The 23,969-nt window shown below is 56.1% G+C and overlaps 7 protein-coding genes across 7 annotated transcripts; 4 read left to right on the top strand and 3 right to left on the bottom strand.

The window, feature by feature from the left end:
* On the top strand, positions 1-1,310 carry SODALDRAFT_339283 (cyclin domain-containing protein; the record flags this gene model as incomplete). Its single annotated transcript, XM_028612846.1, has 2 exons — positions 1-213; positions 306-1,310. 2 exons carry the CDS (start codon positions 1-3, stop codon positions 1,308-1,310), a joined length of 1,218 nt encoding a protein of 405 aa, XP_028467727.1.
* Positions 1,311-2,016: 706 nt separating this feature from the next.
* On the bottom strand, positions 2,017-3,197 carry SODALDRAFT_377822 (hypothetical protein; the record flags this gene model as incomplete). Its single annotated transcript, XM_028614936.1, has 5 exons — positions 3,018-3,197; positions 2,766-2,932; positions 2,656-2,676; positions 2,371-2,561; positions 2,017-2,264 (listed from the first exon to the last, which is right to left on the bottom strand). Exons 1-5 carry the CDS (start codon positions 3,147-3,149, stop codon positions 2,017-2,019), a joined length of 759 nt encoding a protein of 252 aa, XP_028467726.1. The 5' UTR covers positions 3,150-3,197.
* Positions 3,198-4,014: 817 nt separating this feature from the next.
* On the bottom strand, positions 4,015-6,523 carry SODALDRAFT_332062 (hypothetical protein). The gene is made up of 2 exons (XM_028611606.1): positions 5,809-6,523; positions 4,015-5,702 (listed from the first exon to the last, which is right to left on the bottom strand). Exons 1-2 carry the CDS (start codon positions 6,357-6,359, stop codon positions 4,178-4,180), a joined length of 2,076 nt encoding a protein of 691 aa, XP_028467725.1. The 5' UTR covers positions 6,360-6,523; the 3' UTR covers positions 4,015-4,177.
* Positions 6,524-7,259: 736 nt separating this feature from the next.
* On the top strand, positions 7,260-16,069 carry SODALDRAFT_358334 (hypothetical protein; the record flags this gene model as incomplete). Its single annotated transcript, XM_028614093.1, has 11 exons — positions 7,260-7,278; positions 7,335-11,555; positions 11,691-12,103; positions 12,354-12,450; positions 12,697-12,706; positions 12,885-12,924; positions 13,152-13,278; positions 13,416-14,521; positions 14,941-14,959; positions 15,034-15,459; positions 15,570-16,069. 11 exons carry the CDS (start codon positions 7,260-7,262, stop codon positions 16,067-16,069), a joined length of 6,978 nt encoding a protein of 2,325 aa, XP_028467724.1.
* A 1,746-nt stretch (positions 16,070-17,815) lies between these two features.
* Positions 17,816-20,180, top strand: SODALDRAFT_273464 (ANTH-domain-containing protein; the record flags this gene model as incomplete). Its single annotated transcript, XM_028607901.1, has 5 exons — positions 17,816-17,863; positions 17,960-18,197; positions 18,267-18,457; positions 18,574-18,685; positions 18,754-20,180. The coding sequence occupies 5 exons, from the start codon at positions 17,816-17,818 to the stop codon at positions 20,178-20,180; spliced, it is 2,016 nt and encodes a 671-aa protein (XP_028467723.1).
* Positions 20,181-20,757: 577 nt separating this feature from the next.
* On the bottom strand, positions 20,758-21,831 carry SODALDRAFT_273436 (CDK-activating kinase assembly factor; the record flags this gene model as incomplete). The annotated part of the gene is made up of 1 exon (XM_028607898.1): positions 20,758-21,831. One exon carries the CDS (start codon positions 21,829-21,831, stop codon positions 20,758-20,760), a length of 1,074 nt encoding a protein of 357 aa, XP_028467722.1.
* Positions 21,832-22,207: 376 nt separating this feature from the next.
* On the top strand, positions 22,208-23,857 carry SODALDRAFT_293526 (hypothetical protein). Its single transcript, XM_028608717.1, has 2 exons — positions 22,208-22,504; positions 22,573-23,857. Exons 1-2 carry the CDS (start codon positions 22,275-22,277, stop codon positions 23,717-23,719), a joined length of 1,377 nt encoding a protein of 458 aa, XP_028467721.1. The 5' UTR covers positions 22,208-22,274; the 3' UTR covers positions 23,720-23,857.
* The last annotated feature ends 112 nt before the right edge of the window (positions 23,858-23,969 follow it).

Below are 23,969 nucleotides of genomic sequence, written 5' to 3'. Positions count from 1 at the left end.
ATGGCTTTCTACCAACCCCAACAAGCTGCGCATCAACCTAATCCAGACTTCTTCGTCGAACATGTCGACGCCCCGCAACCTCCCCAGATGGGCACCCGCGAAGCTGCCAAGATGATCGCCAGGCAACGCCAGGAGATCATCGCTGGTGAACTCTCCCGTCTTGCGGCTGATGAGTACCTGGAGGATATCATGAATCACATGAGACACATGGAGGTGAGTTGTTGCAGTCTGCAAGCCAGTCCCAGCATGTGACCCTCTGTACAGTCGCACCTTCATAGGCCCACTAGCTAACACTGAGGGACTAGGACGAGACACTACCGGACGCCAACTTGATTGACATGCAGCGTGAGATCCAGTGGTACATGAGACCATACCTCATCGACTTCCTTATTGAGGCTCATGCTGCCTTTGCCCTACTACCGGAGACTCTCTTCCTAACCGTCAATCTCCTCGACCGATACTGCTCTCGGCGGGTTGTGTACAAGCAGCACTACCAGCTCGTTGGCTGCGCGGCGCTCCTCATTGCGGCTAAATATGGCGATAAGAAGGATCGTGTTCCTCAAATCCACGAACTCAACAACATGTGCTGCGGCCTCTACGATGCGGGCATGTTTGCCCAAATGGAGATGCATGTTCTCAACACGTTGGAGTGGAACATCGGTCATCCCACCGTCGACTTCTTTTCCCAGCTACTCATCGCCGAGGAACAGGATAAGGTTGAGGTGGAACACATGGCGTCCTACATCTGCGAGATTGCCCTTTACCATCGGGATTTCGTCTCGACCAAGCCGTCGGTCATGGCGCGTTCGTCTCTCGCCCTAGCAAGAGCCATCCTTGGCGAGCCCGAGGTCAATGATGGCGAGTGGGATCACGTGGAGAATCTTACCTTGCTGACGTTGTCACGGCATCTTCACCAGCCGTCCGTGGCGTTGGCCCGAAAGTATTCCTCGCCTCATCACTTGTGCGTATCGAAGAAGTTGGCAGCATTCATGGCCCATCAGGCTAGCATTGCCCGAGCTCAATCCGGCCCGCCGTCGCCGCCGTCCGAACCCGCCAAGCAAGCCGACATTTACAGCACGCCACAGAAGGGCCACGGCGCTGTCCAGGGTGTTGCCGACGGCTACATGACGCCCCCGATAACCCCCGACGGGTCTGGCTACGCGAATGGTCCGAAAGAACAATACTATCCCGTCGCACCCCGGTGTCCCGTTACCCCATCACCGCAACCTCACCACGTCGTCTACCAGCAACAGCACCTGCAGCAGCGGTACGCGGCCTACCCACACGACCCTATGGGCCAGATGGTATGAACTCAGTTGGGCATGTTGGGCTCGACCTTGCACCTGCATTGGCGGGCTCGACTTTCCCCCGATGTTTGTCCGACCCTTTGTTTATATGTTGCGTCAAATACTGCAACCGAAAGACGAAGGTTACATCTCCCCTCTCTGCGTCACCACGGGGCTCTCGCCGGCCCTAGCCACTGAAGCGCGGAAAAAAACAAAAAAAAAGATGAGCTACATTGGAGCATACACCTACAGGTTTTTTCCATGAACGCCCTCATCACCAACACAGCCATGGCATCCAGCGATTTTTTTCATTTGGTATTGCGCGCAAGGACTTGGATTCACATATTTAAGCAGGGCAAGAGAAGGAGAGAGAAGGAGTGAAGTCACTAGGAAAAAAAATAAGCAGAGCCAGATGATGGAGGAAAAAATACCCCGGTTTTATTCTTTTTTTTTCGTATCTCAGTTCTCGCATACTGCCATTCTCAGCACTCCGTAAACGCCACGGAAAGTTACATTCGCGACGCCTGAATTCACCCCCGGAAGGGTCAGCGGGAAAGCAACGAGCGTTTATTCTTCTCTTTTCTAGCACCCTCGGCGCTTTGTGCTATAGGACTTCCAGGACGATCGGCTCTGTCCACCTTTTTCATTTTTCATTTTTTTTTCCTTTCCTTTTTACGAGCGACACCCCATAAAAGCGCGATCACAACGAGGACGAAGCGAACAAAGCTTTTCAGAATGTAAAAACATTGACGGACGCGAAGTCCAGTGGAGGGAACACATACGTCCAGAGGCCGGATTTTGAGTCGAGGGGCGGGATATTCGGGATGCATCCGCCAGCAGGAATGCTGCGGCCTATGTCTAATGGGAAGCGGGTCGATACGGCAACTCGAGGAATCCGGCCATGCAAATCGGTGACGTGTTTCGGGCCACTAATAATCTTGGGGTGCAGGTATGGCGTGGTTCCCAGGGGATCCGAGGCTTGGGAACATTGCTTCTCCCTTTTTGGCACTTTTTCCGCCTCTATGTTCCCCTCTCCCTTTTTTTTTGGTTGGGGGGGGAAGGGGGGGAGAACAGGGAATGCTACCAAATACGAGGGTCTGGACATGGACTGGAAGCGGGATGGCGGGCCACAGGAGCATGAGTTGGGGAGAAGATGGAAGAGGAAGAAAAAACTGCTTTCCTGCAGTCTCGTCAGATGGGGTTTTGAGGCACAATACCATCTCTCGGAAGAGACATATTTGGACGGTGTCGGGCACGGCGTAATTTACCCATTCCCTGGGAGGTCATCTCTTGCCTGCCTCGCGACTCGTTATCCTGGCTAGTAGCTGTACATACATAGCAGGACATCAGGTCCTAAAAGAACACAAACCTCCCCAAATGTGATGTCCCTCTTGTGTCCCAGTGCATGTCCCCTCGAGCTTTTCGCAGTGGAATGAACCTGTGTCGGCACCTAATTGAGCTTACGGTATTGTGTCTTACGATATTCCGTAATTCCTGGTGGTTCTTTTGACCGTATCGAGTGGATGATGTGGCTGGAGCGCCCTGTTGCGCCACAGTCGCTCAAAGATGCCCCAATTTCTTTCCTCCCGATTCGTAGAGACATACATGTACGTTGTAAGCTTGGGCATGGTCACGTCGCTTAGAAGCTGCAGGACGAAAGGGGGCAAGGGGGCAAGGGGGCATAGAATAAATAGTATTACCCTTCGGGTCGAATTAAGAAATGCTTCGTACTGAGCCCAAAGGCAAGCAAGGGAGGGAGGGCCAAAGCTTCAGCTTCATTGTGATTGACAGGGTGGGATCCGGAAGTGGCGTGTATATTTGATTACCATATGCATGGGACCGGACCTCTGGAGGCATGGACATGGACAGGACTAATAATAAGGTACCATATATGTATGGACTCTGCAGGGGAAGAAGATACGAAAGTGCACCATCCGGGATGGATAGATATTAGGAAGCTGTCTCGGACGGGGAAATTGTAAGAAATTTTCAATTTTTGCTATCATCACGGGTAATTGCCTGCTTTGATAAGGTAGTTATTAGCTGCGCCCAGACATGCTAAATTTGTCACGATGCCATGCCGTAACAAGGCTAGCTGGAATGTGATGACTGAGTGGATGGCAATTTTACTCCGTATACCCCTGCCAAGATTTACTTTTCAAGGTGAGGAGGGAGGTAATTACGTGAGGCAAGGTACTTTGTACACGTGTAAGGTCTACGGAACATCTCGGCTAATGCTTAGTCATCCAGGGCGCGGTGGAAGAAATAGGCGGCCCAGGGAACAGGTGACAGCTTCATTCCTCCAACGGCAAACTTGCACAACGTCGACAGCTGCAACCCGATTTTCACTCTGGGGTCTTTATACTGGCCCGGCCCCAATCGTCGTCATTGCTTTGCATTCGCCCCTCACGTCCACTGCTCGATCTCGTGTCTTTGTGGGCTGGGACACGACTCACACGAGACTATGTGGAAAGTAGAAACGATGGAGTGTTACGCGGCTGTCTCCCATCGAGGGGCGTCTGGTCTGCTTTCATCCAAGCTCCGTACAGTCACGAATAGGAACATCCAGTTCCGAGTTCTACCCGAGACTACTTAGACCACCGACACCCTACCTAAGGTAGTGCAAGGATTCAGAGCCGGACAATGGCCCGTCTTGTCTTGACGGTGTTACGTCGAGGGCCAACGCCAACCTTGCGATAAACATAAGCCCAAATGGGTCATGGCTATGGTCTATTCGAGTCTAGATACTAGATAAGGTACTCCTTGGTCTTGAGGCCACCCGAACCGAGAAGCTGGCCGAGATGTACTCACGTTCTTTTATGAAGCCTGGATGCCCACGCTACCGAGTACACGGGAGACATCTCTCTCTCCTCTCACTGACTCGTCCATAGTCATCCCCACCACCCCTTGGACGACGACGACGACGACGACGACGACGACGACGACGACGTCTTTGGCTGCCCATTCTTTCTCCCGTTACTATGCCCAAACAGCTTCCGTTTCTTGCCTTCGGGCAGCCCCTCTACCCCCGTCTGCAGTCCGGGCTCAATACGGTATGTCCATGAACCCTCGCCATGGCCATAGCGAACCGACACCTCGCTCCGCCCATGCCAACCCTCTTCTTCGACGTCCACCATGCTCATCACCTTCCTCCCGGTCCCGTCGTGCACGTCGTGTTCCATCTTGAGTGTCCTCGGGTTTCCGTCCGTATACATGGCCAGTTTATTCCACTCCGCTCTTGGATGTCCCGGGTCGAACGGCGTGGCCGACCCGGCCTCCCACCGCATCTGGCCCGGCATACGGTGGGCCCCGAGAACGTCCCGTCTATCTTCCCCGAGCCACACCGTGTTCATCCCCGGGGTGAACTGCATATAGCACGTCTTGAACGGCAGGACCCCGGACAAACGGTGAGCGCTGCGCCCTTCGGCCGCGTTGGCCATCCTGATGATCTTGTCGTCCATCGAAAGCCCCATGTACCCCTGTGCCGCAGGGCTGGTACGCGGCGGCTTGACGATCCCAACCGGCATGATCCCCCCGAGGTGTGGGCTCGCGTCCGGCCACACGGGCCTCTCCGGGTCGACCAGAGGCTGCGCCGTACGCGTGTCGCAGACGCTGACGTGCAGCTCGTACACGGCCGATTCGAACGACACCCCGTCCGCCGGGACGAACGATAGCTTGGTCACGGCGGGGTACTTCTTCTCGTCGATCCCGAGGAGCTTGAAGTCCTCCTGGTAGAGCATGGGGAGCGTGGCGCCCGAATCCAGCATCATGCGGAAATAATGCCGCGGCGCTTTGGGATCCGCGTCGGCTGCCGATGTCGCTGTGACGGGCTGGATCCCGAGCCGTGGCGCGTTCGTGCTGGCGTGCGAGGATGTTGGTCCCCTCGTACTGGTGCCGTGGTCGTCTGCCTTTCTCTTTCTCGGTCCCGTTGCCGTTGCCGTTGCCGTTGTCGGGTGGTCGTTGTTGTTGTTGCTTACCTCCCCCCCGCGGTATCCCATGTTTCGCACTCTCTTGAATCCCATGGTGACGTGGTAGTGGCTCATGTCGAACCTGCCCCCTACGCCCTGCGACCACGTGCTCCTCCGAGCATCTACTGCCCCCGCGGCCAACTCGGCCGCGTCTCGTGCCAGGGGGGGCTCGAACCACAGCCATCCGGGCCCGTGCTTCTCCGCGTACCGCTCCAGGCGTTCGTCGCGGTCGTGGGTAAAGGAAGCATAGGAGGGCGCCAAGTCGACGAAGTGTCCCGCGAAGAAGAGGGCGAAGTAGCTCGAGGAGGTGATGGTCCCGTCGCGGTAGCAATGTATGGCGGCCGTGATGTTCATTTTCTCGTCCTCGCACTGGGACTCTTCGAGCGCCTTTTGGAGGACGTCGAGCCGGTCCGAGACGGCTTTTCGTCGGAACAGCTCCGTGTCGTCCCTTTTGTGCGGGGAGTTGGGCGAATTAATTTGAGCTCTTTTACCCGTCCAACGGGAGAATGAACATGTCTGAAGGAGATGACGGAGATGACGGGGGTCTGACATACAGGGAATCATTCACATCGGACGTGTTACCTACGGTGTCGAGTTCCGCCCTGTCCGCCCTGGCCTGCGCGAGCCGGGCGTCAATCTCCGCCAGGGCCTCCGGTTCGGACTGGCCCGAATGCTCCTCGCGGATCGTCTCCCACTGCCGGACCAGGGCGTCGGCCGCCTCGATGGCGCTGAGGTTGCGGCCAAGCGGCGCGCCGATGATCGTCGTCGGGGGCGCGAAGGACGGTTCCCGCGGGTACGGTTGGCCCCCGGGTCGCTGGCTTGCTGGGTAGCCGGCGAAGTCCCACGGCGGCCGTCCGGGGAACCGTTCGGCCAGTGATCGGAGTTGATGGATCGGTCCTCCGACGGGTCGCCTCGAGGGTTGTGTCGTGGCCGTGTTTGGCCTGACCTGAGGAGATGCGGGTGTTTCTGGCAAGTCGTCTTGACTTTCCGTGCGACTGCTCTGTTCTTCACTCCGTTCCTCGGGTCCTTGGCCCGAGATGTCTGGAATCCGCGCTGGCGATGTGCTGTCTCTGGAAGGGAGACCTTGATTATCGTTGGACGCCATGTCTCCTATTCGTGTCTCTGGGCTTTTTTTTCTTCTTTTTTGGCAGAACGTCGCTTTAGTTGGCTTATTTTCTGTGTTAAGTTCCTGATTCTTCCAGCTTATGTGTGTCTTTAGGAACAGCTTGGTTGATCCTCTCTCAAGATTTGGAGTGGGCTGGGGTTGCCCGTCCCATTGATCATTGATCATTGATCCTTTGTTGAAGGGGCTATTTTTGCCGGCGCCATATGTCTGAACCTGGAATTCCCGTCGTTCTTTGTCTTCATCGTGGCGACTGGGGCACAATCACAATCCCTTGAATCGGCAACGTTTCATTCACCCAATGCGGCATGAGGGTTGCGGCGATCCGGATAGGGAATACCACGCCTCCTTTGTTACAGTTGGTGTGACAGAGAAACACTGCCGCAATTGAGAAGATGCTTTGCTTTGTACCGCATCGCTCGTCCCCTTTCTTTGACGGCGAGTCCTCTTTTGGAATGCTCCCTTGTTGGACTGCATTGCGCTCTTTGTCCCATGACCTGCAACCGTTTTGGGGGGTGGGAGGGGGAAAAAAGAAAAGAAAAAGTCCCAAGTCTTCCCTCCTTCTTGATCAAAGGCATCCCTTTTCTTCTCTTCGCGTCTGTGTCAGTACTCGTAATCCATTACTTGGACGGGTTTCCTTGCCTCTTTGTTGTGCAGAATGATCATGTAACGACCAAACCGCAACACTTTTGGACACTTTCAGTTTCACCTTTCTAGTTTTTACAATCTCAATACCTTCGTTCGCTGCTGTCACTTACAGCGTGTCAATTTTCATCTTGTTTCTCTTTCCAGCAAGACGGCGGAGAATACTACCTTTCAGAGTCGGGCAATATCGAATCCTCAATCCGTCGGCACATGCAACAACCCCTTTCCCCCCCAGTCATGGCGCAAGCAAAGATGCGTAAGATGAATCACCTGTCAGCCCTCTATGAAACTCGCATCTCTAACGATAGGCAGCCGACGCGGCGGAGCTGGTGCGCAAGGTTTACTGGCAATTTCCGCCAGATTCGCACGACAAGACTGGAGAACTTCTTATGACTAAGGACTACCATGGACTCTTCAGTCATCTTGAGGATCTCATATCGTCCCGTGTGCTGGACGACGTCTTGAAGGGAAACGACGGCTTCAGAAGCCTAATGGGCGAGGTATACGGCCCCCGCTACCCCTGGCTCAAGTACGCGGACCTGGGCGCAGCCCTCTGGGAGGAAGAACAGGATCGCGAGGAGGAGTTCATTCGGCAAGAAGTCCGGAGGCTGGGCCCAGCGCAACTCGCGGCCACCATGGCCGACTACGACCACGACCACGAGGCGGTGAGACTCGCCCTGGGCCAAAAGATGGACAATCGTAGCAGCTTCCTCCCCCAACCGTCCAAGGACCACGAGGTCCCCCTTGCGCCAACCGCCGGCGGTCCAGCCCCGAGAGAGCCGTTTCCGACCGAGTGGACGTACCGTCCTACCCCTGAAGGCACCGAGCCGACATATGATCCCAAAACCACCTGGAAGCATTTCGTCGTCGGGAATCGTCCAAGCCAGGACGACATTGGGGCGGAGACGACCTCCTCGCACGTTCTTGCGAAGCACACTGTGGCACAGCTGGATTCCGAGAAAGAGAACGAGAACGAGGCCGACAAGGCGGACGAGGACGATGGTATACCCAAGGACTGGAATAGCCTCCCCAAACATCGAGACTGGAATCCGAACCGGTTCACGACCCTCGACAAAATCCTGGCACCCCTCCCCGGAGGGAAGCCGAAGACCAAGGCTCGGCTAGACTGGGAGGCAGAGAAGATGCTGGAGGAACTCTGCTTGCTCATGAAGGATATCGGTTTGGATTCTGGGAAGCTAAAGTCGAGCCACGTCGATAAGATGCTGCCGGAGATGAGAAAGATGGCGGAGGTGAGACACCCAATGGTCAGGGGTAAGGAGCCGGTGCAGCAGTCCAAGGCGGCGGAGGGGTCGTCGCCGCATCCGGAAGAGCCGCACACAAAGGCCGTTTACGCAAAAGCCCTTTTGCGGAGGTTCGGTATACGCAAGACGATACTCGACATAAGTTCCAAGGAGACAACCCCTGGGAATCAAGGCGATGTCGAGATGGATGATACCGGTCACCATGGGACGGGGGACGCCCCTGGGCACGTCGACGACGTGGAGATGATCGATGCCAATGTACCCAGCAGCACCGAGCTCCCTGGTCCTACCGCGCCGGAGCTGTACGACGAGAACTGGCTCATCAACTGGCTCAAGGACAAGGGCGAGGCGAAGTCGCAAGATTTGAAGATGATGGAATACCGCGGATGGCGCATCCACTCGCCCAAGATCCAACTCATCCGCATCAAAAACTTCCTTGCCGACGAGGACATCGACCGTACGCTGGGGTGGAAGGGCCATTTCGCCGAGATTGCCGTTTACCTCCAGCACCTCCTGAGTGTATATAAGGATGAGGACTGGGGCTGGGACCTCAAGGAGGCCACCCTGATGCTGCGCACCCACTGGCTGTACGAGCAGCACCACTACGGCGTGAGAAAGCTGAACCTCGGTTTTTCGGAGCCGGTCGTGTTTCCCCAGCGCCTCAAAGCCCCGACGTCGGTCCCTCCTGTTGCCGTCGCCGATATCACCAGTGGAGACGTCCAAGGAAACGCCCGACCGAAGCCTCGCTATCTGCTTCATCGCAATCCAGAGTCGGTCCACGACGTGGACTACCAGGTTCCTGCCAACATTTTGCATTCCCACTTCTACTTGTGGTATCGCCAGGACGACACCCGGCTCTGGGACATCGACGTTGACGACCCGCTCGACCCCAAACCCGAACTCGTCGGCTCGGGCCAGCGAGGCTGGACCTACCGCTATTTCGGCTACCAGCCCGACTTCAACATGTCGCACGTTGCAGACCTGCAGTATGTGAAGTGCATGGCTCTCGGCCCGTCCGAGACCTCCCGCGCTCTTCGCCAGGAGGCCAACTTCTACCTATCCAACAAGGACTGGGTCGACAAGGCCGACGGGGAAACGATCCCGGACGGCCATTCCGCCCGCCGGTTCGCCGCGTACCGGGGAGCAAAGCGCGCCGCCCTGCAGCAGGTCCTCACGCATTTCAACAACGACGAGAACATCGCCCTCGCCAACGCCTTCCGTCGGCTCGTCCTGCCCATCCCGATCCGCGAGCGCGAGCGTGCCGAGGAAGAGGCCCGAAAGCAGATCGTCTACAAACCTCTGGCCCTCATGCAGCCTCCTTCGGGAGAGAAGCTCGACCCGCTCGGGTTTGTGTATTGGCACTCGCACCTGCTGGCGAACCACGCCAAACGGGCCGAGCGAGCCCGTCCCTTGGTCGAAAGGGGGCATCGGGAGCGCATGAAAGGCAGCATGCAAGACGGCGAACCCGTGACGCTGCCGTCCGCCAACTTCCTGGGTCCTTATAAGCCCAGCTACCTGGCCGGCCAGGAGGAAACGCAGCTCGCGCTCCTCAAGAAGCTGAAGGGCATCCGCGACCTCCTGAAAACCGCGCAGCGGCGGGCGCCGCGGGAGCTTCTCGAGCAAGTCCTCGCCCACTGGGACATGGGCACCAAGATGGAGGAACCCAAGGACAAAGCGGTCACGGACGAGCTTCGGCGACAAAGCGAAGTGCTGAAGGAACGGGGCGAGGCAAGAGAACACAAGGAGATTTCGGAGCGGGACCTGTACTGGATGCGCTTCCTCGCCGGACCGTCGACCAACGATGCGCTCCTGGACGAGTCGAGGGCCTACGTACCCGAGAACCGCCGGATGGAGGTCTTTGCCGAGCGGATACAGGCCTTGCTGGCCGATCCCTGGTCGGGGGGCGTGCTGGCGAATGCCAACGTGCGACGCAGCGTCGCGGAGATGAAGAAGGCCGTGAATACGATCGGCACCCACGGCGGTACCAAGCCCGATATGATCTACTTTGTGGCCCAGGAGGTCGTGTACCACGGCAAGCTCCTTGCCGATGCCGGGCGCCTGGGCTTTCGTCAGAAGGGCGACGAGGTGACCTTCTCTCGCCCCAAGTACAAGTATCACCCGGAGATGCGCATCGACTGGTACTCGTTCAAGTGCCCCAAGTCCCCTGATCTCGACACGCTGCCGCCGCCCGCGACGACCCCGCCCCTGGGCTGGGAGACCGCCATTGCCGTGGCGAAGCACGAGAAGGAGGTTCTGAAAAAGGACGGCGATGCCGCCACAAAGGGCCCCAGCTCGGCCGAGGTGACAGCACTAGCCTTCAAGATCGTCGCCTGGCGCATGGGCGCCGCAGAGGCCGAAGCACGCCGCACCATCAACGAAACGTACGAAAGGCTCGTCATGGAGGGCGCCGGCGGCGGCGGCGGATCGACCTTCACCGCCGCCGTCGACTCCCACCGCCTCCAACTCTACGACATGCAAGACGTCTGGACGGACGAGGTCTTCTGCGAGCGCGCCGAGAGCGGCGGGCCCCCCGTCAAGTACGCCGCCGTCGCGCGGGCGGCCTACCCGGCCCTGTTCCGGGGGACGGACAAGCTGCCGCTCCGGGGGGACGTGCACCACGGCGAGGCGGTCGAGACCGTGCGGGCCGGTCTGATCCGCGAGCTCAGCGAGGCGAAGAACATGCTCTGGCCGGCACGCCAGCGGTTTCGGCCGGGAGAGAAGACGGTGATGACGCTCCAGCGAGAGCCCGTTTGGGAGTGGGCCAGGCCCGGGTGGCGAGGCATGCGCCGCGCGCCGAGACGGTGGTTTAGCTTGGATCGGTGGCCGCTTCACCTGCAGAGTCCTGGGCGGCGGGAGGAGATACTCAAGGAGTCGGAGACGCGGTCGCCTCTCGACGCGGATGTCGTGGTGTCTGCATCTGGTGAAGCGTCGGTGTCGATGTCGGTGCCGACGGAGGGTCACGGCGCGGGGCATTCTGGTGGCAGCATGTCGGTGGCAACGACGATGACGAAGCAAACCCCGGCGGGCGACGACGTCCAGGTCCCATTCGCGGGAATGGATGGGCCCCTGACGCAGACCATTCAGGAGGTGAAGAAAACCGTCCATGGCAAGAGGCGGCGGTCAAGCAGTGCTCAGAGTGACGAGGATTCCGATTTGGGCCAGCCGATCCGGAATGTCTTGAAGCCGTCAGGTGCCTTTGAGCCTGGCAGGACGGGTACCCTACTCGCGGACACGCCGCGGAAAAAGGCGGCCATTGAAGATGCGACTGTTCGTTTGTTTAGGGAAGGTAAAGTGAATCCTGAAGCCTCCTTTTTTTTTCCTCTCCTTTTTCTGCCCGTGTCGTTTCCTCTCTTGAACCAAATATATATCAATAAAATAAAACAAACCGAGACTAACATGACAACAGCGCTTGGACAACCCGAAGACGACAAAGGCCCCGGAACCACCTCCTGGGCTACCAGCATCTGGAACCCCTTCAGACAATCCAGGGAGACGCAGCCTCGACGACCACCCGGCTACGTCGGCGGCCCCGCCATACAACTACCGGCGGCCCTGCCGTTCGAAGTGCCGAAGAGCGTGCCCCGTTCCGTCGCGTCCGAGTGGCCGCTGGACGTACCCGGGTCGGACGAAGAGGAGCAGGATGGGGCGGAAGACGGAGGCGGACCGGCCAAGAAAAAGGTCCGACTCCTGGTGGGGGCAAAGGCAAAATCGGCCAAGGCCAAGAGGGAGGACAAGAAGTGGAATGTGCAGAAGGTGACGGGCATGTGGCGTCGTCGGCAGTATTCTAAACACGTCGCCAACCTGTTGGGCCATGATGATGTTTGAGTCAAGGCGGGGAGATTGATGTTATTCCTAATTCTTCGCACGCTCGTTGGTTATTTGTTCAGTTTTGAGGAGTTGTTAGACTGAATCATTGAAGATGCGTTTATTCGTCTTTTCAACATGTTGGGACATGGACCAGAATCGGGGCACTGGTCGACGTATTTATAGAAGACTGAATCGGCCGGGGGTGATTTCCATTTCAAACTCGGCAAGAAAGGAAAGGAGGCCTCGAGACCCGTGGCGGCAGCTTGGAAACGCTATCATGTTGGCCCTTTCGGGGAGTCGTGATGACTGGCTCGGAAAGAGAGACCGAGAGAAAGCAAGAGAGAGCAGCCTCGAGGAAGGTTTGGACGAGTCAGGGGGTGTTGGCGTTAGCAAAGCGGAGCAAAGCAAACGGAAATAGAGAAGGAACGACATGTGCGAAGCATTCCACGGAAGGAGTTACCGGCGACTACTCCATCTAAGGTAGGTACTGAAGAAGTACCTTAGACATGGACGGTGCCATCGGTATACCACCTGGGTTGGGAAGACTGAAGATGTATGTGTGTGTACAGATACGTGTTGCGTGATGTTGTGTGATGTTGTGTGAGAGGGTCTGGGGTAGGTCGGCATGTACCTGTACCCCGTAGAACTATCCGTAGGCAGATATATTGATCGGCTGTTGGAAACAAGATTTACCTACCTACCTTAGTAGCTGAAAATGCATCGATGCCCCGGGAAGAACCAGTCACGGAATTAGATTCTTCTCTTCGTATTATACACAAAGTGCCTTGAACAGGGACTCTGTTGTGACTTTTGACGTTGTCGGCGCTGGCGTTGTTTGTTCTAACGCTAGGTAAAGACCTTGGCCTTGGTTTCCAGTCCGAAGAGTACCTTAGGTACGAACGAACTTGGCGCTCTTAATACCTCTTGATACCTCTTAATAAGTTTTTAGGTTGTAAAATTGTGGTAATTACGGTACGTGTCCGCTACGTTGTACGTTGTACTTCCGTACCTTACAGAGCCAGCCTACTAATAAGGTACCTAGCGAAGCAAAAGCCAAAAGTCCGCCGATTTGATTGAGCGGACTGCGGACTTTGACCCAAATGGCAAGGATGAAGACCCCCCCCGTCTCACTCACCTAACCCACCACCTTCAAGCACCTCCAAAAATGGGGATTGACATGCATGCTCGTACTGGCTCAAGGGCATTTCTATCACGAGATGAAAGACGGCGGACTTTATCCGTGTTTGCATATGTATAAATACAATGGAAGGGCCATATGAAAGTAACTGAACGGACTTGTCACGTCCGCGACCCGATCGTGCAGACCTTCTCCAACACATCCCCAGTTTGCCCACCATGACGACCACAATGTCTACTATCCCCCCAACAATGAAAAGCCTCGCCGCGCCGGAGGCATGCGGGCCTGAAAAATACAAAGTCCTCCAACTCCCCGTCCCGGCCATCACCCACCCCAAACACGTCCTCGTCCGCACATACGCCGGCGCGATCGTCATTGGCGACTGCCAAATGGTTAGCGGCCAGGTCCCCGTCGGTCCGAAACCCGACTTCCCGGCCAAGCTGGGCATCCAGGGCGCCGGCGTCGTGGCCGCCGTGGGGTCCGACGTCACCGCCTTCAAAGTAGGCGACGCCGTCTACGGCCACGGCTTCACCCGGCCCCTCCTCGCCGACCCCCTTCCCGGTTTCTGCTCCGAGTACGCCCTCACCAAAGAGCACTGCCTGCTCCCCAAACCGCCACACCTCTCCTTCGAGGACGCCGCCGCCCAGCCCGCCGCCGCCGTCGCCGCCTACCAGGCCTTCCGCAGGGGCATGGCCATGGCCGGCTGGGACAGCCTCGAAGGGAAAACCGTCTACGTCCCGGCCGCCCTCAGCGTTACGGGGTCCGCCGCCATCTATGTTGCTAAGAATCTCCTCGGCGCGGAACGCGTCATCTCCACCGTCTCGACCCCGAAACTGTCCCTCGTCGACGAGCTGCTACCATCTCCCAACCCCCACGACGGCGGTCCCCTTGTCGACCAGGTCATCGACTACACCGCCCCCGGGAAACTCACCGACCACGTCGCCCCGGGCAGCGTCGACATCATGCTGAACACCCAGTTCGACGCCCTGCGACCGGGCATCCCGCTCGTGAACCCCGCGACGGGCGTCATCGTGTCGCTGGCCAGCATGCCCACGGCCGATACCCTGGCCGGCCTCGTGGGGGGTCCGGACCGGGTGCCTTTCTGGATGAAGTGGATCCTCGGCCTGGCCCAGTACTGGTACGCTTTCCTGCTGCGGGGGACGAACATCCACTACGCCGCCGTGTCGGGCAACCCGGAGATCAAGGAGGATCTCGACGTCATCGGCGAGGCCATCGCTCGGGGCAAGATCAAATCCGTTAAGCGCGTGGTGGACCTTGCGGATGTTGAGGGGGTGCGAGCGGAGTGTATAAAGGCCGCGACGGGAAAGGGAGGCGTCGGAACACTCGTGATTAGAGTGGCGGCGGATTTATAATAATAATAATAATAATAATAATAATAATAATAATAATAATAATAATAATAATAATAATAATAATAATAATAATAATAATAATAATAATAATAATAATAATAATAATAATAATAATAATAATAATAATAATAATAATAATAATAATAATAATAATAATAAACGGCTGAAAATGAAGACGCAGAATGCAAAATGCACAACGATCTACTAACACGGGGCCCAATAATGGGGCATGAGTCCGGAATACACGGAATACCTAGACATTATTCGGAATAAAAAGAGAACAGAAGATACCCATGCCTAGGTACCTTACCTTAGTTATGCACAGTTTATTCCCACAGTGTGACATACATCATCTATGTACAGAGTAGCCATTCAATTAAACTTGGGGTCAATAAACGCGACTTTGACGGGACGTGACGTGACGCGACAAGGGGTGGTATGTGTCGCGCCCCCCCCCGTCCTCGTCTCTGGCCTCCCCGTATTTATGTCCATGAAGTTCAGTTCAACCCACGCTCAACCCGCGCTCAACCATCACAACCCAGACTTACGACTTAATTCACACCTGTCGCGAACTTCTTCCCCCAATCGCCTACCATTGGCCACCCAACAAACAAATAAAAAAGAGACCGCACCACCATCATCCGGCACAATGGTCAAGCGCAAGCGATCCTGTTCCGAGCTCTCCTCCTCCACCTCATGCTTCTCTTCGCCCTCCCGCCCCGACAGAATGGTGACAGACTCCTCCCCCGTCTCACCCGTCGTCGCCATGTCTTCACGCTACTTCACTCCCCCCCACCTCCCCAGCCGCACCATGAAGCGCGTCCGCGACAACCGACCCTCAGAAGAGGAGATTCACGGTAAGCTTTTCCTGTCCAGCCGGCCTCAACGCAACCCCACATCTCAGCAAGGGATACATATATTATACAACGAGCTAAGGCTGACCCATTCGCTTTTGTCATGTCTGTAGAGCGCACTCTCAACATGCTATTCTCCGCCCAGCGGCCACGACAGCCCGACTATCCCACCGCCGTCGGCCCTCCTTCTCCTTCTCCTTCTCCCACCCCTGAGATGTCTCACACCCACCACCCGACGACAACGCGACCTACACAACGATCATTGCACAGCTTCTGGCGCATCAATTCCACCCCCAGGCCCAGCGTATCGTCTCCAGAGCCCCACGTCGACCCCTACTCGCTTTCATCCGGAACAAATTGCGAGGACTGCGGTGCCGGTCTCGGCTTGTCCGGGGACTGTGACGGTGGCGCTGCTGCGATGGACGTCGACGGGTACGGATACGGATACGGGGTCGAGGCCGATTGCACGTGCTCGGCCTGCGGAAAACGCGTGTGCTCGCATTGCTCCGTTACGAATCTGGGGCAGCAGAGGAGATGCCTGCGCTGTGCTGGTCCGAAAGTCGGCCGTGCTGGTCTGCCGTGGTCTTCATCTGTCTCTTCGTCTGTTTGGTGAGGTGGTTTTCGTCCGGCGGGAGTCGGGACACAGGGGCGTTGTTTAAGAGATCATGTTTATGGGGGGATACGAGCAGTGCTTCTGCTTCTGTACGGCGTTTCTTCTGGCCTCTTTTTTTTTTTTGCGGCGCATCAGCACACTTGGACGAGGGGTGGAGCTTGGGATGGCTGGGTTTACGGAGCACATTTAATCAGTTCATGGGCATCATTTTGAGAGCACCATTTCTACCATCTTGCCTCGTATGAGTACCAGTCAGGCTTTTTTGGTCTCCTATTCATTTTTGGACGAGGCCGTTTCGGATCGATCTGGCCTGTTAGTCCTACAATGCATGTGAATTACCTCGCAACAATGAATACTCGCTTTGGATCCACTGTCCTCAAGAAACGCGAAGCTTAACTCACGTGACTTGACGAGGAGAGACACGTACCTCCGTACTGGGATCCACCCGGGCGCGCGACTCATAAAAAGGCTCTGCGAGCCTCGCCCTCTTGAATCTCTTCTCTTTTTTCTCCTCATGATTCTTCCATTTCAACAAACCGTACGTTTACTTACCGCCTCAAACCCTACATCATTCAGTTACTATGCTAACGGTGAAACGAACAGGTGATGATAGCCTCGTGGATTATATGATGCAGCTGCCAATGTCCGGATCTTCCGAGCTCTCCCCTTTCGGGGGGCTTCAGGGCAGAGTTGTGATGGACTTTGGTGGCCATGATCTCGGCGTTCGGCCACATGACCTTGTTAAGCATCGGACGCGATGAAAGGCAAATCTGATTTTGATTTGAATTGGAAGATGGGAGATTGAGAAGCACCACCACTGGTTGTGGAGGGAGTTTCTTAATCACCTACTTTTGTCATTGTTGTTATTTTTAGCAGAAGGATGGTGTTTTGGTTTGGGGCATGACGTGGTCTCGACGAAGAAACGTGAAGGGCTTTTTCTTCTTATTTTGGCTTGATTGCAATAGCACTCATCTGTTAGTCTTGTCTTTGAGTAGTTTTGTACGATCAATGAATTTTATCCTTACTGAGTACCTTACACATCTACACTAAATTGGCTGTGTTTGTGTCTTGTCGATCGCTGCAGCACAAAAGTGACCTCAAATGTTGACGTACGAAAGTACTGTCATTCACGGGGTACCTTGTACCTAATTATGTGCTGGGTCCCTACACGTATAAGGTAAGGAATAAGGAATAACAGGTACCACATAGCTTGTAGTATTACGTACCTGGTGGGCTCTACGTGTACCTCCGTAGAAACCCCACGACAGCCTGCCAAGTTGCCTTGGCCGAAGTTCCTTTCAGAGCCCAACCTCCCCGGGATTCGCGGATGTCAATTGAGCCGACAACCTGAACAACATTAATCATTATCGTACGCAGCATTGTCCAAACACATTTGTCCGTGTTGCGAAGACTCATCATCGTCATTGCACAGCAAACAGTACCCCCTTGCGCAACACGGCATCTCTCTGTATACTTACCGCGGCTTTCTGTACCAAAACGACTACTCACCACGAAGCTGGGTCATGGCTCGTCGCCCAAGCTGACAAGGCAAAAGAAAAAAAAGGTTCCCAATCGTTCCCTGACGCCCTCCCAGCTCCAACTTCTCGCGAAATCCAGGTGGCCAGGCGGAGAAAGACATCTTGGCTACCGATCCGACTGCTCCCACCGACCCTAGATCCACGTGTTCGTTCTCGACCTCTTTCTCCTCCATAAACCTCGCAGTCGTCAGCAAGACCGCCGTCAACAATGTCGAGCTCGTTCGAAAAGTCTGTCAAGGGCGCCACCAAGATCAAGGTACGTGGCACCGAGAACACACGACAGACGATTACCCCCCAATATCCTCCCCGTTTCTACAGAAGGCTGATGATGATGAGGATGGGTGACTTCCAGGCGGCGCCCCCCAAGACCAAATATATCGAACACATCCTCGTGGCAACACATTCCGGCGAGGCTGGCGTTGGCGAGATCTTCAGAGCACTTTCGAACCGCCTCCGAGATTCGACATGGACCGTTGTCTTCAAGAGCTTGATCACCATCCACCTCATGATCCGTGAGGGTTCGCCGGACGCCACCCTGGCATACCTCTCGCACCACACGAGCCTCCTTACCATCACCACTATATCAGATGGTCCGTAGCTGCCTCTCCGCACCCACGCATTGCTGTAACAAAACAGGTTTGGCTGACCGTCCAGCGCAGCCCAGACGCAAGGTCGCAATATCCGAGTCTACGCCAGATACCTACAAGAAAGAGCACGAGCATATCGCGATACCAAGTACGACTGGGTACGGGTGAAGGCGTCACGCCTCGAGAAGTTGACCGTGGAAAAGGGCCTGCTTCGGGAGACTGAGGTTATTCAGCGCCAGATCTCGGCCCTCTTAAAGTGCGATGTAGGTGGACACCCATGCTCCCCGGATTCTATCTTTCTGTCTTTCTTTCTTTCTTTCTTTTTCTTTTTTGCCAGTCGAGCTGACCTTTTCGTTTTCCTCCTGCTGTTCCTTCGCAGATCATGGAAGACGACCACGCTATGGAAATCGTCCAAACCGCTTTCCGTCTACTCGTTCTTGATCTCTTAGCTCTCTTCCAGGCCATGAACCAGGCCATGATCAATATTCTTGGTGAGCACCGGTGCCCTCCCCGTTAGAGTGTTTTGTCTCCCTTGAAGCGCCTCCGCTAATCCTCGCAGGTCACTTCTTTGAACTTTCGAAACCAGACGCCGAGAGAGCCTTGGATATTTACCGCCAGTTTGCCAAACAGACCGACTTTGTCGTTAGCTACTTGAGAGTGGCTCGCCATTTTGAACATCTGACGAGAGTCGAGGTCCCGAAGCTAAAGCATGCTCCCACCAACCTTAAGCAGCAATTGGAGGAGTACGTGAAGGATCCGGACTTTGAGATCAATCGTCGACAATACATCGCCGAGCTCCAGGCAAAGAAGAGCGGAGCCGCCACGGGGGGCTCCAAGTCGGCAGCGACACCATCCGATCCTAAGCCGGCCGCGAGCAGCAAGTTCCCAGAGCCCAACGGACCTTCCAAGTCGCAACCCGGAGCATTGAAACCCGAACCTGCTAGAGGCCCTGCTCCTGATCTGATCGACTTTTTCGAATCCATCGAGCAGAACCAAACCCCCATGGCGTCGAATCTTGCCCAACAGCAACAACCACAGCCTCTACCTCAGTCCCAGCCTCAGCCTCAGCATCAGCATCAGCATCAGCATCAGCCCTTCAATCAGATCCCCCAGCAGATGGCCAACCCCACCGGTTTCGTCCCCAACGGAGCCTTACAGCAGCAACAAGTCATGGGAATGCAGCAGGCCACCCCAGCATTCTCCAACAACCCTTATCAGCCTCAGCAGGTGGCCAACATGCAAAGCTTCAACCCTTGGGGTCAAGCGCAGCAACAGCCACAGCCACAGCCACAGCCACAGCAGCCGCAACAATTGCAACCCAACTTCATAGGAGCTGGGTTCGGCGGCTTCACTTCGCAGCCGGCCTTCCAGCCTGGCGTCTTGGGACCCATCCCCCAAGATAACGTGGCGAACTTCCAGATGAGTTCTCCCACGGGCATGGCCAACCTGCAAGCACCAGCCACTACCAATCCATTCAGGGCATCTATGATGATCAGCCAGCAAACCGCCGGTATGCCGCCGAACACGAACAGCCCACCCATCGGATCACCGACCAACCCCCCCGGACCGGGCGGACTTCAGAGACAATCCACGAACCCGTTCGCGAGATCACCGCAGCCGAGCCAGCAGCAACCTTTCGGCTCCACGTCATCCCCGCCTTTCCAGTCTCCGCAACACACCACCTCGCCGCCAGGAGCACCCCTCCAGTCCATGGTCACCGGCACGAACCCGTTCGCGAAAAGCTTCGGGGGGGGCTCCCAGGCTCAGACGCAGCAACAGAGACCGGCGACCAGCGGCGGCCCGCTCGCGGCGCAACCGACCGGAAGCACGAACCCGTTCCGACAGGGGGCTTTCGTCAACCATCAGACCGGCATGGGGTGGCAGAACAACCAGCAACCAATAGGGGGTGGGCTCGATAATCTGCAGACTGTTACTGTGTTCCCGCGTCCGCAGCAGCAAGCGCCGTGGCAGAACCAGCAGCAGTAATATGGAGTACGATCAGTGAATAGGGAGAAACACCACAAGAGAATCGAAGAGAAGGCCCGCAAGTTTCGAACAAGGCCAGTTTTCTTTCCGAACCCAGACCTAGTCTTTCGTTTGGCAGACGCTTTTTTTCTTTCTTTTGCCTTCGATTTCTTTTTTCCATTGCCGTTTCTTCATCACCCTTTCCCAGCGAGGCGTTTATCGGGCAGTTGTTTTTGAGTATCAGTGCAGCGTGGAGACGTTATGCAGTAGAGTGGCGGCATCCACGAGCTAGGACGTATTGTCTAGACATCAAACTGGACGAAGCCAAGTATATTGCCAACATATGTATCGATGGATCTTGGGAACCAGAATCGTTGGGACTTCTCAAGCTCCATCTCCCGACACGTTTCACCGTGACCAAAACCCAGGCAATGTTTATCGTCGTAGGTAAGTCTCAAAAGTCGGCCGTATGTCATTGAATGCATCGAAACCGTAAAACGCCGTCGCTATGCTATCCCCATGTTCGTCTCTGGTATAATACAGCAATACACAACAGCGCACAGGCACATTGCGCTCCTTGAAGAGGTTACGCCTCTTATCATGCGAAGACGTCCACATCCATCTTTTGTGCGGTGTCGCTAGTAGCAGCAGCAGCCTGTGCCGCCTCCCTGGTCGCCAACTCCCCATCGCCCTTCTCATCCTCGATGAAGACACCCATACCGGAAAAGGCCTCGAACATGGCCCGAGAGAGATATTCTTCGGCGCTGTACCCACCCACGACGATATCGCTGCGCGACCGCGCGGCATCGACCCAGTCGTTCCGGTACCCGTCGAGCGGGCCAAGGGTATACCGCTGCAGCGCCAAGTCCAAGCCGCCAAAAGGGTCGTAAGGTCCCTCGTCGACCGCCTCGCGCTTCTTGTCCTTCTTCAAGCCGCGGATGGAGAGGTTCGACGAGGCGGCGTCCAAGAGGCTGGACCGCGCGGCGTCCAGCCTGTGCTGGCCGCGCTTCTTCAGGGCGACCTTCTGCATGGTGGCGCGCGCGTGGCTGGCGTCCCCGGTGGCGAGGGTGTCGAGTATCTCCTCCCTCTCGCGGGCGTCGCGGGCCTTCTCCTCGGCGTCCTCGCGCGCGGCGTCGAGCCGGCGGCGGCGCGCGGCGTCCTTCGCCTCGCGCTCCCTGGCGAGGCGCTGGGCCTCGGATTCCCGCGCCTGGCGCCGCCGCTCCTCGATCTCGCTCTTGTGCTTCGCCTCCCAGTCGCGCATCTCGGCCTCGGCCTTGGACCGCTGGTCCGGGTTGCCGGAGACGAGGTTGAAGGTGAGCTCCTCGACCTGCTCCAGGTAGGCGTTGTAGTCGGCGAGGGACTCGAAGTCGGGTTCTTCCTTGTTGAAGACGGCGTGGACGCGGCGCCGGATGTCCACCTCGCGCTCCACCGCCAGGTTGCCGAAGTAGGCCGCCTTGAAGGCCTTCTTGCGCAGCGTCTTCTGGCACCCTGCGTACGGGCACTGGGCGGGGCCGTCGGCGAAGATGCGAGCCACGCAGTTAGCGCACATCGGGTGGTAGCATTCCGGGTTGATGAGGAATTCTAGGTCGCGATTGAGGTAGCGCATCGTTTTGCAGACCGGACAGATGTCGGTGTTGGGCGAGGGGGGCGCCCCTGGCCTTTGGGACGCCATTGCCGGAGTGGTAGACGTGTGGATGACAATCGCTGTGTATATGAACAAAAGCAAGAGTGCCCAGTGTGGTGCTTGGGTGTAAGGAGAGAATTATATTGCGAGGGTGCTGATGCAGTCGTCCCAAATTACTGTGGTACCCACTTCAACAATTGATTATGTAACGTTGTACATTGTACGTGTATCTCTAATCGGTCTCCACAGAAGCTTAATCGGCCCCACTACCTTATCTCTGAGGTACAGGTACCTTGGGTACCTGACCAGCCCAGGAGTGGGGCGTTGTATGATGTATCTTGAGCTTCGTGCCTACCTTAATTGATCAAGGGAAACCTACGGTAGAAAGAATCAACAACATCTATTCCGTATTCCCACCGCATCACTTTATTACAACCCCCACCTCTTCATCTCATAAATATGGAGTGACACAAAAGGTAGCCATCAGAATCATGAGCCACATGAGTGCCAAAGAATTTCTCGCAAAGGCCAAAAGCGGGGAGATACCGGTTGACAGCCACGATCGAGTATTGCGAATAGCATTTATCTATATGGATGAAGGCTTGTGGGGAACCTGGGATGTGGAACGACGCATGGTGCGTGACAATGGAGTGTTCAGTGTTGTCGAACAACTCCACGAGCGCGGTTGGTCTTTTGGCCAGGGAGATTTGAAATTCAATCGGTAATGGCGACTTTCCGAATCGAGTACTGCCTGCTTTGGCGAAAAGGAAAGGCTGACGATCAAAAAAGCACCCTGGATATATTCTACCTAGCCCAGATAGCAGCCGGCACCTACCGCTCCATTGACCAACTGCACCTCGAGGACAGCTTTCCCAAACCAGACGACTTCGACATATTCTACGCCCGGCACCGTGAGCTGCTGAACCAGGACGCATGGAAGCGGTACTACTCGCCGACGTTCCTTATGAGTGCACTGTCGGCTCGCTTCTATCGCCTCCCCGACTTACGAGACCTACCGGACTCAAGCGACCCGCTCACCGCGCCACGAGAAAAAGGAATCGGCCACTTCACCAAACTTCCTCGCTGGGCATACAACGTTATGCGGACGCACCGTAGACAGGCGACCCTCCCCGCCGAAACCATCAAGCAGATCGCCCTCTCCACCCTCCAGGAGACTATCTCACGCCAGCGGGAGGATTACCCCGATCAAGTTCAACCGTACTCAGAGACGCAGGCCCTCTTCTGGCTCCAGTACATGAATATAGATGATCCCGAGGCTGAAATTCGTAGGGAGACATGGTTTCCTAACCAGTTCGGCTATGTCACCGCGCAGGGCTGGTACGATATGTGGGCGTGGGAAAAGCACTATTCGCGAAAACGATGGGAGGAGTCGATGGGCGCCGTGCCGTTTCTCGAGCGGGATTTAGATGGGACGCGTAAGAGCGAGATCTACTGGTGTGGGCTGCCGGATGGCGGGACGGGTGCTATGGCGTGGCATAGAGGGTGGGACGCGGAGCTAGGGAGTGAAGAGGAGATTGCGTTCCTAGCAGCTGTTGCGGCGAAAGAGACGGAGGGCATCGATGTGAGCATGAGCCATCTGGACTACGCAATGCGATCCCATATGCTTTTGGCGGTGCTGCGTGCTGCGTTCGAGACAGGGACGGAGAGGGGAAAATATATAGACGATGTGAAGCGGCGGATAGTGGAGGCGGGTAGGATTGATGAGGAGAGCAAGGCCGAGCAGTGGATTCGACAAGCGCTGATGGTCATGGAGCCGTATGTGCATAAGCGCCATGATGGGTGGCCTGCTGCTGTCGAGGATCGGGGTGAATTGCTCCGGCAGATCGTAATAGAAAATGGGCAGCTTTTCGCAAGATGGAAGGTTTGGCCTTCTTGCAAAGAGTTCAAGTTTGAGCTCAAATCGAGGGTAGAATAATAGGGCACAGTGACTAGACCATAGCGTCCAATACTGGAACGCCGGGGATATGTAGGTGCCTGATCCAAGCTGCCTGCCCCTGGTATTGATGGACTGCACCGCCTTCCCTCCATTGGCATGGATCAGCTCAGCCTCGGCCTATTATAAATATATTAATATCAGACTTGGAGAAGCCCAGAACTTCATTCTGCGATGTATTCAAGTGAAAGGAATGGTAGTGGTAAGATGATGACAAGGATCAAAGGAACTC

This window comes from Sodiomyces alkalinus (assembly GCF_003711515.1).
Source record: "Sodiomyces alkalinus F11 unplaced genomic scaffold SODALscaffold_3, whole genome shotgun sequence".
Lineage (NCBI taxonomy): Eukaryota > Fungi > Ascomycota > Sordariomycetes > Glomerellales > Plectosphaerellaceae > Sodiomyces > Sodiomyces alkalinus.
Note: the sequence above shows the minus strand (reverse complement) of the source record. Positions and strands in the feature narration are given on the sequence as shown.

Bases quoted from the DNA above. Each gene is read 5' to 3' on its own strand.
- SODALDRAFT_332062 (XM_028611606.1), bottom strand. From the start codon at position 6,359: ATGGCGTCCAACGATAATCAAGGTCTCCCTTCCAGAGACAGCACATCG. The intron at 5,703-5,808 runs GTATGTCAGACC...CCCGCACAAAAG, and splicing joins TCCGATGTGAATGATTCCCT to GGACGACACGGAGCTGTTCC.
- SODALDRAFT_293526 (XM_028608717.1), top strand. From the start codon at position 22,275: ATGAGCCACATGAGTGCCAAAGAATTTCTCGCAAAGGCCAAAAGCGGG. The intron at 22,505-22,572 runs GTAATGGCGACT...CGATCAAAAAAG, and splicing joins GGAGATTTGAAATTCAATCG to CACCCTGGATATATTCTACC.